The 15,286-nt window shown below is 47.0% G+C and overlaps 1 protein-coding gene across 3 annotated transcripts in view; it reads right to left on the bottom strand.

Annotated features, from left to right (window-relative positions):
- Window positions 1–304: 304 nt before the first annotated feature.
- LOC115208729 (serine/threonine-protein kinase N1) overlaps window positions 305–15,286 on the bottom strand; it is a 60,165-nt gene continuing 45,183 nt past the window's right edge. For 2 of the 3 annotated variants that reach the window (XM_029777047.1, XM_029777048.1), the window contains exons 2-23: window positions 11,785–11,979; window positions 11,438–11,543; window positions 11,140–11,288; window positions 10,579–10,699; window positions 7,866–8,011; window positions 7,348–7,561; window positions 6,738–6,938; window positions 6,425–6,534; window positions 5,891–6,034; window positions 5,679–5,754; window positions 5,279–5,408; window positions 4,978–5,062; window positions 4,734–4,813; window positions 4,413–4,485; window positions 4,214–4,305; window positions 3,860–4,036; window positions 3,710–3,772; window positions 3,543–3,619; window positions 3,232–3,374; window positions 2,875–2,982; window positions 2,498–2,578; window positions 305–2,360 (exon numbers count right to left, since the gene is read on the bottom strand). In XM_029777047.1, coding sequence (XP_029632907.1) covers window positions 2,157–2,360; window positions 2,498–2,578; window positions 2,875–2,982; window positions 3,232–3,374; window positions 3,543–3,619; window positions 3,710–3,772; window positions 3,860–4,036; window positions 4,214–4,305; window positions 4,413–4,485; window positions 4,734–4,813; window positions 4,978–5,062; window positions 5,279–5,408; window positions 5,679–5,754; window positions 5,891–6,034; window positions 6,425–6,534; window positions 6,738–6,938; window positions 7,348–7,561; window positions 7,866–8,011; window positions 10,579–10,699; window positions 11,140–11,288; window positions 11,438–11,543; window positions 11,785–11,979 — 2,775 coding nt within the window. In that variant the 3' untranslated portion in view covers window positions 305–2,156. Of the gene's footprint in view, window positions 2,361–2,497; window positions 2,579–2,874; window positions 2,983–3,231; window positions 3,375–3,542; window positions 3,620–3,709; window positions 3,773–3,859; window positions 4,037–4,213; window positions 4,306–4,412; window positions 4,486–4,733; window positions 4,814–4,977; window positions 5,063–5,278; window positions 5,409–5,678; window positions 5,755–5,890; window positions 6,035–6,424; window positions 6,535–6,737; window positions 6,939–7,347; window positions 7,562–7,865; window positions 8,012–10,578; window positions 10,700–11,139; window positions 11,289–11,437; window positions 11,544–11,784; window positions 11,980–12,430; window positions 12,582–15,286 lie in introns of those variants that run through there. The other variant, XM_029777049.1, reaches the window with a different exon arrangement.

Raw genomic sequence — 15,286 nt, 5'->3', positions numbered from 1 at the left:
ATAGTCCTACAATTTACTATCTCCTCACACAGTCGCATTCAAAACAGAAAACTGCATTTTTGTGATTTATTTTAAGGTGGATGTTGTTTGCATCTAATTTTTTGTTTCATACATTAATCGGAGAGGACATGAGTTGATACTTTCAGGATATTCTTCATGAGTTTACATGGTAAAGCTTGTCTATAAATTACTTTTGTTTTATGACCATCTTACTTGTGAAGATACAGTATTGCATTAATAGCAGGGAGGTGACAGAGAATGGTCTGATGAGACGCCCAATCAAACACAGTAAACCGTATACACATGTTTTTCCACCAGATTTTCTTTATAAATAACTCATCTCATACTTTCACTTCCTTTTGTATAGTCATACACAAGATAAGTAGTCGGCAGCCAGACAAACATGATTCACAACATACCCCCATACACAGAGACAAGGGAGGTCAAGTATGTTTTCTATTTACTTCTGCAGATGAGCATGTATTGTAGTTGGAGGATGAAGCTGCCTCTAAGTTCTAATCTAAGGTCAGTTTTATTTTCCTAATGGATGTGGTTAGAATAAACTGATCCTAGATCCGTTCATAATGGTCACTTCAACCTGGAGAAGCATTGAGCATGATTCATTGCTTCAATGTGTTTCCGCTTCATGCCACTGATTGAATTTGAGTGTCTTGAGCATTAAAGTCTCTCAGTGTGTGTGTGTGTGTACGTTTCTGTGAATATTTAAATGTTTGGAACGAGACATGCATCCTTCAGACTTTCGTTTGTGTGTGTGTGTTCAAATATGACCAAATGGCACAGGTGTAGAATGCCACATGACACACCCTTATATAAAATTCACAGAATGGACCAATTAAAAGGCAACCGGATGAATTCAATAACGCTCTCTGTTGCTTATTTCAACAACTTCATCATTATCAACCAAAAACTGAACCAAAAGCACTGTCACCGTCGATTGTTTTTGCCATAATAACAACTAAAATCAGAACATTTGAAAGAATGTTAAAAGGGCAACAATTGCCCATTGTGAATGCACTAGTGATCTGGTTGCCCATTGTGAATGCACTAGTGATCTGGTTGGATCAGAATTGACCGTTCCTCCAAGCAGTGGTTCTTTACCCCTTTTGAGACACAAGACTAGCATTGGGTAACTTGATGGGTGATTGTTCACAACATTGTAACAATGTAGAGATATATATATATATATATATATATATATATGATTCTACACACTGTTGATTCACCTTCCTCCAAGCAACCATTTTGATAGGCAGATGGAGGTACTTCCTTTTCTCCTCTTAGCATTTATGTAAAACATTATCACCCTTATTGCATACCAAGGACCACATTTGGTTACTAAGGACCACAAAATAACAAAATGAAATGCATTTCTATAGATCCCAGTAGAAATGTAAGGCATCATTTCAAGCCATGCACCCACCACACCCTCTCCCAAATATTATTTGTGTTTTGTCACAGTATGAAGGAACCAGTATTGGGGTCCATTCCATTTCAATCCAGGAAATAAACTGAAATTCCAATTGATTTCCTGAATTGACTGAATTGAAATGGATCCCAACCCTGAACGTTACATGGAGATCCTCCTCTATCCTCAGAGCAGACTACAACACTGGCACACAGGAGGATGGAACTGGAAGGCAAAGTTAAAGGGGTTGACTGTGTAGTAGAAGTTACACATGTTATGACAAGTTCTTGTAAGGACACAGCCATTGGAGTGTTCTAGATAGGGAGGAGGTGACACGCTTAATGGGCGTCACAGCTTCTTTTTTTCTTTCTTCTTTTCCTTTGGAAAACATAGTCATGTCTCATTGTAACAGAACTTCATTTCCCATCAACCACTTGTCCTCTTGATGGGCCCCTTCTCACAGTTATGTGAGATGCTGCTGCAGTGTAAAAAAATACACAAAAAAACACAGCCACAGGGTGTAAATGGCAACACAGCCACAGAGTCTGGGTCTGCATTAATCTCCTCTAGTTCATACCTCCCACACAGACAAACTACACTACAGACCGACCCTTCTCAGTTTCTCATATCACATTCACAGTGTGGTGGATGCAGCAGACCACCCTTGCAGACTGCCGTGACCCCATGACCCTCATATGATGATGTGATAGAGGTCACGACCTTCCGACCCCTAGCAGAGGTCGGAGACGTAGTCGAAGTCGCAGAAGCCGTCCTGGTCCTTGCGGGAGAGCGTGCGGGGCTCGCGCGGCGGTGTCAGGGTGGGAGGCTCGGCGGTGAACTCCTCGTCGAAGTTGCTGACGTCCTCTCGGCCCTTGATGGAGGGAACGAAGGGCGGGGGCAGCTTCCTCTGTAGCAGGGCCTCCCAATCCAGACCCTGGAGGAGAGAGAAAAAAAGAGGGTTAACAAAAAGCTAAATCATGGTGGACAAATATGTTCCTGTAAAAAAAAAAAAAGTATGGGATGAAGAGAAATGGAAAAAGATGAATATGGTGTCATGGATTTCTGACTCACCCGGAAGAAAGGCTGTTTCTTTATCTCATCAGCATCTTTCTCACCAGAGCCTAGTCTTCTCTCTGGGTTCCTCCTCAACAGCTGTTCTCACACACACACACACACACACACACACACACACACACACACACACACACACACACACAAATATTGATTGCCATTATAGAAGTCAAATTACCAGCTGTTATACTAAACTTGCTAACGAGATAATTATGGGGGTTATTGGGAGAGAGTCTTATCAGAACTGCTGTTCCCAGGTAAACAAAATCATGAATTAAAAGAGACAAGAACTACAACATTACCATCATTAAATGGACAAATCTGTGAGGTGCCACAGACCATGGACCTATGGTGTGAGAGTGTGTGTGGCCACCTACCCTCCTCATGATGGCGATGGCCTCTGTGGAGAGGAATCGTGGGTAGCGGACCTCGTCATTCACGATGCTGTCAAACACCTCCTCCTCATCGTCACCAGGGAAGGGCGACTAGCAGAGAAATACACTCAGACAGTTGAGTGGGAAACCCATTTCGAAATACCAGACCTCACAATAATAGACACAAACCAAACCCAAGGGGATGTGTCGCATCACGGAAAAGATGGTACATTTCTTTTCACTGTATGTATACTGCCACCAAGTGACGTTTGTTAAATAGCTCTACTCAAATAAAGAGTGAATAGATATTTACTGTCCTTCCATAGCTATATTTTGTCCAACTCTTCAATGAAGTCTCACCTCTCCCACCAGCATCTCATAGACGAGGACCCCGAGGCCCCACCAGTCCACTGCTCTGGTGTAAGAGGTGTCGGTCAGGACCTCAGGGGCCAGGAACTCTGGAGTACCACAGAACGTACTGGTCCTGTCCATATAGCCCATCCCTATAGAGGGGGAGATGTTATTACACAGTGTTACGCATGCAGGCAGGAAGAGACGAACGCAGGCAGACACACACAAAACTCGCACTCACATAAGTGTTCACACACACTAGGTATCCAGACGTGCGCGTCATAGAAGTGTCAAGATTCAACAAACTTCTGACCACTCACCTTCTTTACAGAGTCCAAAGTCGGCAATCTTTACATATCCGTCTGTATCCAGCAGTAAGTTGTCTAGTTTAAGGTCTCTGGAGGAGGGAGGAGATGTTACAGACCGGTCATGGGTTTGGATGGAACGCTAAGAGTGTAGCTGTGTGTCGAGTGTGTCGTTGACTCACCGGTACACAATCTTGTGGTCATGGAGAAACTGCAGCCCCAGAACCACACAGGCTGAATAGAACCTGTAGACAGACAGAAACATGTAAGACACCTCTTCAAAAAACAAAATGGAGTAAACACACACACACACAAACTCTGGGACTACGTACACAGCCCGTGGTTCAGTGAAGACATCAGCGTGGATGTGCATCATGAGGTCACCGCCAGCCGTGTACTCCATGACGAAGCACACGTGTTCCGGGGTCTGGAAACATGCAAACAGGTTGACCAGGAAGGGGTGGTGGGAGACGTTCACCGTCTCAAAGATACGCTTCTCACACATCAGACTGGAGGCAGGGAGAGGAGGAAAACAACAGCGGAGGTGGTGAAAATGAGATCTGTGCTTTCAGAGTTCAATTTCAAGCCCTGTGTGCTAACAAATTGTTGCAGTCATGTAAAAAAACAAGTCAAGTTTGTAAATGTATAAATGAAAGGTCTACACACACACACACACACACACACACCTCTCCACCTCGTCCCGTGCAACAATATCTCCTTTCTTCAGGGCCTTGATGGCGTATATACTTCCTGTCTTCTTATACTCTGACAGCAGCACCTAAGAGAGAGGACAGGTAAAACAGAAAGGGTTCAAGGGTCACATTTCAGACTAAATCAAAGTGTTTATTTGGACTTTAAGGGCAGAGGGAGGTTAGAAAAGCATACCTTTCCAAAGTGTCCCCGGCCCAGCACAGCTATCAGCCTGAAGTCCTGGAGGCACAGGGGTTTCTTATGTTTACTGTAGAGAGAGACACACGTTACCACAATAAATAATATCTACACAGTAAACACAGTGACTGGTCCAGCATGGCCAGAGGTGTGTACTGCATTCAACAGTTCATATGTTAACAGAGGTGCCTAGGAGGCACATGGTCACTTATAGCCGCCAATATAACATTGTTGTGTGTGTGTGTGTAGGTGTATGTAAATGGCTATTAGTGTGTCCGCATAGTGACCGCATCTGTGGGAACGAGTGTGGGTGCACACCTGCTCAGAGGGGGGGTTTGGGCAGGGCGATCAGGGGTGAGGTCTGGGGGAGAGAAGGGCTCAATCACTGGCAACCGCTCCTGAGAAAAAGAGAGCAGAGGGAGAAGAAGAGGATAGAGAGATGGAGGAAAGAAGCAAAGCCAGGAGTGAGGGAGAGATAAAATGGGTGAGTGTGTGAGGTTCCTCTCACGTTGTATTTTGATATTCTCTTATTGGGTTTCGCATCTTTCTGTCCCTCTCTCACCGGGGTGTTATTATCAGAGTCTCTCCTGTAATCATGCCTGACTGGAGACTCACTGTCCAGACTTAGTTTCTCCACTGAGATCTCCCTGAAAACACATGCAAATACACACATGTACACACGCGTATACGCAAACACATATACATACAGACACAAAAGGGTCGTTAGCTACAGGGTTCAGAGTGCATAGCATGCTACGTGGAGTTCATTCAACAAGTCGAGGGATGAATTTGAGGAGTAGATACTTGGGTACAAGTTGCTTGCGTGGGCCACACACCAAGTCGTGTGTTTGTGTGTGTATTACCCAGAGTTGAGGTTGTGTGCATTGGGGCTGTAGGTTCCGGTGTTGTTGACGGTGGGGATAGCGTTCCTCAGCAGTCGGACCCAGGTCCCGATGTCAACGTTCATCTGACGAGCTCTCAGGAAAGCCTTGCCTGCAAACACACACCGGAACAGTTCAAACACACACATACACAATATAAATCCAGCTGGACACAGCAGCAAACGCACCAATATTTTAAAAGACACCATACTGTTAAATCTGTTATGACCACAAGGGGGTGCTATGGTGAGGTCAACCCTTCTAGTTTCATCATAATAAAAAATGTCATAGAAAAACAATCTCATCCTAGTTCTGTGGGAAATACTGAAGTAAGATATCCACTGTACCAGTAGGTTCTGGATTTCTCCCTGCCCTCTCTCACCGTGCTGTCTGGAGAAGACCTTCTTCTGTCTCTGAAGGCGTGTGACTCTCTCAAACACCGGGTTGAAGAATATCACCTGAACAACAAAATCACACACATCACACCTGCACTCTATATAATGGATCTATCAACTCAATTACGAAACACGGTTTTGATACTTCTTTAATGACATCACGTTCACAGCGTGTGTGTGCCTGCGTGTTGAAACCTACCTCAGCCAGAAGCAGCCCCTGTGGCTCCAGCTCCAGCTGAACTCGGTGTTTCTGGTTGTCCAGGAAGTCCTCCAGCTTCAGGTACTTGAGAGCGCACAGCGAGCGGTAGTCCTTCCAGTACACTGCTATCTCCATCTCCCTGGACTGGAACACACACACACACACACACACACACACACACACACACACACACACACACACACACACACACACACACACACACACACACACACACACACACACACACACACACACACACACACACACACACACACACACACACACACACACACACACCAGGTTCCAACTAAGATACACACAGACACATGATACTTCTTCAGAGAGCTGACTCCGAAGTGTAGGAGTAAGAGTGTGTGAAGAGGTTTGGTCCTTTTGTGTGTGTGTGTGTGTGAGAAGACTTGTTTCTTTTGTGTGTGTATGAGTGAGTACGTGCGTGTGTGAGACAGAGAGGACATTTGTACTTGTGTAAGCATATTTGAATGCACAATATTGTCTGTGTGTGTGACCTCTCACCCTCTCCAGCTCCACAGTGAAGGTCTGGTCCCAGGCCTGCTCCCCTACACTCTTCCAGGCTGTCTGACCCACCACTGAGTTATCCATCTTCAGCACCGCACTCACCTCCGCTACACACACATTACACAAATACACCTGTACATAAACATCCATTTAACAGCACAATCCATATGGGTAATTCCATGGTAACGGTATGGTTAATCACACACACACACACACACACACACACACACACACACACACACACACACACACACACACACACACACACACACACACACACACACACACACACACAACCCTAGCCACTCACAGGAGAGTTCGTCAGTCTTGCTGGGAGTCTTGCCGCTGACGCTCCCACTGCGTCCATACAGGTTGCTCTTGCTGCTGCGGTTCATGAAGGAGCGTCCCTCCCCAGGGCTGTAGCAGGGCAGCATGACCGCCGTGCCCTTACTGCGCCCCGGGACCACCTCCAACACTCCCACACAGCCCAGCAGCTGCACCTGGAGAGTACCTGAAGACAAGGGGGCGAGGTGAGAGAAAGACAGTAGGCACATGGGTCATGTTCCGAGACACCATCTAACCTAAAGCAAAAGCTTAATCCCTTGATGTAAAGATGCTCCTATCAAAGTTTATTTGAAATAATCTAGATATTGTGCTCGCTTTGGCATTGTGAAGCTAACCGCTATGAAACCACTATCAATAGTTCACAATCAAGAACAACCCATAAGCCAGGGCATGATGCCAGTGAAACAGAACGAGTGTGAATGTATGTAAAATGTAGGCACGCATGACTGTAAGTCACTTTGGATAAAAGAGTCTGCTAAATGGTATATTATATTAGTATATTATTGAATGTGCTGGATACTATTGACAGTGTGTGCAGTAAATCCTATTGACACATTTAGACCAGTGTCTCTCACCAGTGAGCGGGGAGGGTTTGCTGAGGGTGCTGTACTGGTTGTGAAGGTAGGGGGCACTGTGGCGGGAGCTGAAGGCCGGGGAGGAGGCCAGGACTAGTTCCTCCTTGATGAGGCAGGCCTTGGGGTGGTCCTCCGGCAGGTCAGCCAGACGCCGGTCCAGAGAGTCCTTCAGGACGTCCAACCGCTGGGACGCCTCGCTCAGACGACACTGGGCCTGGAGGTAGAGAGATTCAGGGATTTGGAAGGATAGGGGTGAGACCCTAAAGACCAAACCAGGGTCGTGCTCGGTAGGCATGAAAAAGCTTAAAAAACTTCAAACGAAGGTTTATTTTCAGATTCTGTTTGGACACATTTTCATCTGTTTGTACCCAATGAACACAACCCTGGAGAATGGGGTTGTAAGTGTGTGTACAGACATGAAGGTAATTATGTACAATATGTATGGACTCGTATGCATCCATGTAGAGTGAGTTTGCACGTTCATGTTCTGTGTGTCTACACGTGTATGTGGTGTGTACCTCTGACAGGGCCTTCTTATCCTGGACCTTGCTGGCCCCCAGTAGTCGGAGGACATTCTTAGCTCCATCTGCCACAGCGTGTTCTACTCTGTAGTGATGCCTGAGCTCCTCAATACGCAGCTCCACACCACACATGTCCTGGTTACCTGGGGGGGGGGGGGGAGAAAGAGAGAGAAAGAGAGAGAGAGAGATGTATATATAAGGAGTGAGCACGCCTACATGTATGTGTTTAATGCATGTGATCAACATCGGTTAACTTCAATAATAGTCTAGGAGTTCCTGATATATTCTGAGGTAAAAAATAATAATAAACAATTATCTGGAATGTTTTATTCATCAGGAAAACTCTAGCCCTGAGAGAAAGGGGGTCAGTGTAGTTTGAGTACTGTAATTCATGCTTTCTGTCAACCACTAATCTGAACTGACTTGACAGGTGAACGGACTAGACTGGAACGGTCCTTCTACCATTCTGCTTTCACCCGTCACTGGTGATGTGTTAAGAGAGACAGGGAAAATAGGGCTCCTCTCCAAGAGTACTGGGACAACCTCAAGATCACACATCCTTTTATTCAGACTGCGCAATTACAGAAGGGTTGAAACATTTCATCGATATGTGTTGGAATAATGCCGATGATAAAACCGATGTCCTGTATTGGTTTAGATTGTACACTGTGCTTATGTGAGAGGGAGGGGAGAGAGAGATAAACAAACAGAGAGAGCAAGAGAGCGAGAGAGATGAGAAAGGTGGCTGGGTATGTGGTTGAATTCCTTTATCTCCTAATAAGGTCTTCGGCTGGGTGCCAGAGACCCTTCTGACTGACCGTAAAGGGTGTGTGTGTGTGTGTATATACAGAGGGAGTGTGTGTTTACCTTTATGTGAGTGTGTGATGGGGGTCCTTTTTTTTGCAAGTGTGTGTGTGGAAGTGGAAGTCATTGGCTAAGTAACCACTAAAGCCACTTAGGGGAAAATCCCATCCTCAACACCACATTCACCCTGCTACATTTTAACAATGATCCCTCGTCATACATGTCTACATTTTAAAGTTAAAGAAGTTGCTTCTAACCAGTGACGAGGAAAACACCTGTTAGACATATTCCATAGGGAATACACTATCCTTACTAGCAATAGTTCCGTTGGGTACAGATGAGTACACCAGAAAACGCCTGCCCATAGGAATACATTATCCTTAAAATCCCTCCAAATAGCTTTCAGTTCCCCTCTCCTCCTTACTGCTTTCCTTCCATCTACCTCTCCTGACCTCCATCAATCCCTCTCTTCTCCAGATGACCCCATGAGCTGTTTCCTGAGGATGGAGGGCCCATAAAGGCCCATTCATGTGCCCTGCTGCCACTGAGATTCATCGATCGCCTGCTAACTCATAATGCACGATGAGTGCTAGTGTGCATGTGTGTGTGTGTGTGAGTACGGGTGTGTGTGTGTAGCATGTACTTTGAGAGTTGGTGTTCGTGTGCAAAAGCGTTTGTATGCGTGTTCTCTCCAGGTTCGGGCGAGAGACAGACACACACACGGGATGTCAATGAGTCTCGCTGCCCTCCTCACTCCAGGAGAGAACCATCCAGACAGTCCCTGAGGCTGTAGAGTATCGATCTGTTTACGGTTAGCCTCGTCTCAGTCTGGACGGATTCGTGGCTAATTGGCTACGCAGGGGGAGGCAGATTAACATTCTGTACATGGGGAGAGGTCAGAGCTGGGCAGTGTTTATGGCCTTTTGACTGAACTGTCATTTGACGGATTGAGGTAAAGTGAAATGTGCTGGCAACCTTCCAGCCTCACAGACAAAACCTGTACCTCCGTGACACATTTTATCTCCACAGTCAAAAATAGATAGATACATTTTGCAGGCAGACAGTTGGACAGTGGCAAAGTGTTGACCTGCAAATCAGACAAATAAATGGACAGAGACACAGACAAACAGAGAGAGGGCCACCCAGACAGATGGACACACAGAGAGGGGGCCACCCAGACAGATGGACAAACAGAGAGAGGGCCACCCAGACAGATGGACACACAGAGAGGGGGCCACCCAGACAGATGGACAAACAGAGAGAGGGCCACCCAGACAGATGGACACACAGAGAGAGGGCCACCCAGACAGATGGGTACACAGAGAGAGGGCCACCCAGACAGATGGACAAACAGAGAGAGGGCCACCCAGACAGATGGACACACAGAGAGAGGGCCACCCAGACAGATGGACACACAGAGAGAGGGCCGCCCAGACAGATGGGTACACAGAGAGAGGGCCACCCAGACAGATGGGTACACAGAGAGAGGGCCACCCAGACAGATGGGCACACAGAGAGAGGGCCACCCAGACAGATGGGTACACAGAGAGAGGGCCACCCAGACAGATGGGTACACAGAGAGAGGGCCACCCAGACAGATGGGTACACAGAGAGAGGGCCACCCAGACAGATGGGTACACAGAGAGAGGGCCACCCAGACAGATGGGTACACAGAGAGAGGGCCGCCCAGACAGATGGACACACAGAGAGAGGGCCGCCCAGACAGATGGACACACAGAGAGAGGGCCGCCCAGACAGATGGACACACAGAGAGAGGGCCACCCAGACAGATGGGTACACAGAGAGAGGGCCACCCAGACAGATGGGTACACAGAGAGAGGGCCACCCAGACAGATGGACACACAGAGAGAGGGCCACCCAGACAGGTAAGTATACACTGTCCTACCCTGTGTGTCTTCGGTGTGCTCAGTGGCCTGCACGTTCTTGCGGATCTGCATGCGGATGATGTCGATCTTGGTCTTGCTGTCCTGCAGCATCTGCTGGGCCGTCTGCAGCATCTTCTTGTCCTGATTGGAGGAGGAGGAGAAAAACACAGAAAGTCAAGACCCGGGTCACATGACAGGAATTAGAAGATGTGATGAATCTCCTCAAGTCTAAATTGCTTTCTTTCCTTTTCTGCATCGGCACTGATGTGATACACTCTGAAGTGATATACACTGAAGTGATATTCACGGATTTGAATATACACTGATGTGACATACATATACAGGTGAAAGCTAAATCCTGGTATGAATCCACCATGTTGCTTTGCCCGGTTTCTGTGTAATCAGATCACTGTAGATTAAGGAGAAGCATGCATTTAAGCGGGGAGGACATAGGAACAAGGACAGTCAGAGACCTGAGGTGACAGGAGACAAGGACAATCAGCAGATGGGGGAGGGAGGAAAGAGGAGCGGTAAGTACAGAGGGAATGAATCAGCAGATGGCTGGTTAGACAGGACAGTACCTTGGTGGAGCCGTTGGCGTAGATCGGAATCATGTTCTCGGCTCCCTGTTTGACCTTGAGCTCGATGTTGAGCTGTCTCTCCAGGGCGGCAATGCGGTCCTGGCTTGCTGACGAGTGGCTCTCCGCCCCCGGGGACTGGGGTGGGTCATCTGGGGGTCAAAGGTCAGATACATGTTGTCACTGCAATACCAACACAACACCTTGAGGTAAATCTATCATGGCAACCAACATCTCCATAGCCTGGCTATGACTATGCATGGGTGACGCATAAAACGAATGGAATCGTCTAAAAACATACCCTTGTTGTCGTCTCCTCCCTTGACCATGATGTGAGCGTCCAGCTCCTGTAACTGAGCATGCAGGTCTTCCAGCTTACGGTTGGAGCTTCGTAGTTGGGAATCCACCTAATAAATAACACACAACAGATGCCATTTATATAGCACCTTTCCAATGCTCATAGCACTTTACATCAATGCTCGTCAGTGAACGTGTAATGTGTCGTGTCACTATGTTAACTTATATGCAATGCCCTACGCTTTATTTGAGGAGACCCAATACACACAATAAAACGAAACAAAACTATTATATTACATTGTAAGAGGGGGGACTTATACTAAGAGTGTAAGGGGAGGAAACCTAGCCTACCTGGGAGGCATTCCTCTTATCGGTGGTGGCCCTGCGGAGGTTGTCAGCTCCCTCCTTGATCTTCAGCTCCTTCCTGATCTCCCTGCGGATCTTCTCCCTCTGCTCGTCAAGACGCTGCTGCACCGTGGTGTCTGAGAAGTCCGAGCTCTGGTCCAGACCCAGCTGCTCTAAGACGGACAGCCCACCTGGGTCACTCTGGATAGGGGGGAAGAGGGAGCGGAAGGATGAGGGGTGAAAGAGGGGAAGGAGAGAGAGGAAAGGGGGTAACAGAAGACAGTAGGAGGGAGAGGAAGGAAATGGGAAAGACAGGATAGAAAAAATATTAGCATGTGTTTGTAGAAAAGTCAAATGCAGGCCAGATACATATTTCAGGAGGATGATATCTAGCTACAACGTTCAAGACTTCACATCTCTCTAGTCCACAGTCCACCCTGAAATTGCCAATGTTTTGAGCTCTAAAATCTGAGCTTGACTGTACAGTCAGAGACACAGTGGTTACCACAAGCTGCAATTCCCTCAGGGAGAAAGTCAGCCAGCAAACCAGCCAAACAATCAGGGAACCAGCGGGAGACAGAGTGAATCACTGCTAGAGAAATCACAGCCCTGTCCCCCCAAAACCGTAAACAATACAAAATCAACACATCACCTCCTGGCTGTCGTCGTCCTCAAACAGCCCGTCGCCATGCCAACACATAGTCCCCTTTCACCTTAAAATTACAACCGCCAGACCACAGAGATCCTCTGACAACACCGCTAGCTAAAACCACGCTCATTGAGTTGGAGTAGAGAAACAGAAAGGAAAAGATAATCAGGGTGGTAGAGGAGTAACGTTAGGGGGGACAGGATATCCGTCCCACACCAGCTCAGGCCCTCCCTGTTTCCTGCCTGTGTAGCTCTGCTATCAGGGAGAGAGAGAGAGAGGGCCCGTTCCAAACATACTAAAATGCATCCTTCCGTCCTGTCTTCTTTGAAGTAAATGACTAACCATGTTTCCATCCACTGTTTTTATGTGAGTAGTCATAGCGTATATAAACTTTTTTTTTTAAACCCGACAGCTGTGATGGAAACAGGAAGTGTCGGTACAATTTTATAAATGCCGACAGATAATTTGTCTGTTCGACATGGTGGGGTCTTTTTGTGTCGGTAAAATGTTGATGGAAACGCCATTAGGTGCAAATATTGATATAATAACCATCATTTGGAAGTAAACTTGGAGTCACACCATGACATGTTGTGTGGTCCTCCCACTACGACTCTAGTAACCATGCAGTTTATTAGGCTACAGATGAAATAAGTTATGAACTTCACAGGGTGGTGAAAGTGCATGGTGATGAGCTTGATGCTCCATTCCAATAAATGTTGAGGGTCATATTCTGGTGACATGATCATCGACGCGTGACTACCGTTTTGACAAATAAAAACATTCTTGAGCTTATCCATTAATCTCATCGTGTAGCCTACCCACACTGTATCTGCGAGCTGTTGACTAGAGCGCACATACCAAGACCAGAGTGGACACGTTCGCTATTTAACGCAACAGCAAAACTACCGGTAGAGTTGAAAATGCAATGCAAACACATTGACTGCACGGCCAGGCACGACTCCAACACATTCATTAAGTTTGCCGATGACACAACAGTGTTAGTAGGCCTGATCACCGACAACGACGAGAAAGCCTATAGGGAGGAGGTCAGAGACCTGGCCGTGTTGTGCCAGGACAACAACCTCTCCCTCAACGTGATCAAGACAAAGGAGATGATTGTGGACTATAGGAAAAGGAGGACCGAGCACGCCCCCATTCTCATTGACGGGGCTGCAGTGGAGCAGGTTGAGAGCTTAAAGTTCCTTGGTGTCCACATCACCAACAAACTAACATGGTCCAAACACACCAAGACAGTCATGAAGAGGACACAACAACACCTATTTCCCCCCAGGAGACTGAGAAGATTTGGCATGGGTCCTCAGATCCTCAAAAGGTTCTACCGCTGCGCCATCAAGAGAATCCTGACGGGTTGCATCACTGCCTGGTACGGCAACTGCTCGGCCTCCGACCGCGAAGCTTCCTGCCATCCAGGACCTCTATACCAGGCGGTGTCAGAGGAAGGCCCAAAAAATTGTCAAAGACTTCAGCCACCCTAATCATAGACTGTTCTCTCTGCTACCGCACGGCAAGCGGTACCGGATCACCAAGTCTCAGTCCAAGAGGCTTCTAAACAGCATCCCCAAGCCATAAGACTCCTGAACAGCTAATCAAATGGCTACCGAGACTACTTGCATTGCCCCCCCCCCCTTATTTTACGCTGCTGCTACTCTGTTATTATCTATGCATAAGTCACTTTAATAACTCTACCTACATGTTCATATTACCTCAATTACCTCAACTAACCGGTGCCCCCGCACATTGACTCTGTACCGGTACCCCCTGTATATAGCCTCACTATTGTTATTTTACTGCTGCTCTTTAATTATTTTCAAAAAAGTCAATTGTGTGCACTACATCATCACACACTGATTTTTATCTGCAACAAGTCAGTTTACTGGAAACAACTGGTGAGAAAATGTTCATATTTTCTTTATGCAGATTTTAGAATATTCTCATGAATTTTTTTTGCCAATTGCATGGAAACCTAGCTACTAATAGACATGGCTGAGAGTGGGAAAGGTGTGAACCCTTGGCTTTCACCAATCAAAACGTGTAACATCCGTGATTAGTGATTACCTTATCGAAGGATGGAAGGACACACCTCAAAACTACTGGAACGGGGCCAGTCAAATAAGTATGGGAGGATGTGCCTTTTTGACCTTTGACTTCCTCTGAGCTCATAATGTGCACTAGACTGAGTGCAGTGACCACTAAAAGCTAACCACTACTCTTTAACAAGAGGGAGGAGAAACCGAGCAGAGCAGAGAGCAAGAGAGCATCCTTGCCCCGGCTGTCAGCTCACATTACAGGAAAGGAGGAGGAAGGGAGGCTAACGGTTAGCAAGCGCCTCATCCAGATCATCTGACAGGAAGAGGCTAACGGCTAGCTAGCGCCAACATCCATCTGATATGATAGGCGCGGCTAACCTAAAGTTAGCCCTTAGCACTCCCTGCCTGTGGTTCCTAGTGAACTCACTCTAGAACCCTGGGGTGAATGGCTAGCTAGTCCCAACATCCATCTGATATGATAGGAGAGGCTAATGCTAGCAGTTAGTGTGGCTCTGGGACCCTGGGGAGGTGCTCCGGGCCCAGACTGAGTGGGTGGGAGGTTTGCAAGGACTTCGGGCCGACGCAACCTGAATTAAAGATAAAGTTTGCTGCTGTGTCTGTAAAGCACGGAGGAGGAGAGCGAGGTGAGAAAACCTCTCGCTCTGCAGACTGGCTGGTGCACTCACTGCACTGTACTGCTAGCCTGGTTAGGGAAACACTGTACTGTAGTGTAGAAGGCAGTGGGTGTTGAGTTGACTGGGGTTTCAGCATGACTGTGCTGCTTTGTTGTGTTCTACTTCTGCCACATCAT

This window comes from Salmo trutta, chromosome 14, assembly GCF_901001165.1.
Source record: "Salmo trutta chromosome 14, fSalTru1.1, whole genome shotgun sequence".
In the NCBI taxonomy this organism is placed as follows: domain Eukaryota; kingdom Metazoa; phylum Chordata; class Actinopteri; order Salmoniformes; family Salmonidae; genus Salmo; species Salmo trutta.
Note: the sequence above shows the minus strand (reverse complement) of the source record. Positions and strands in the feature narration are given on the sequence as shown.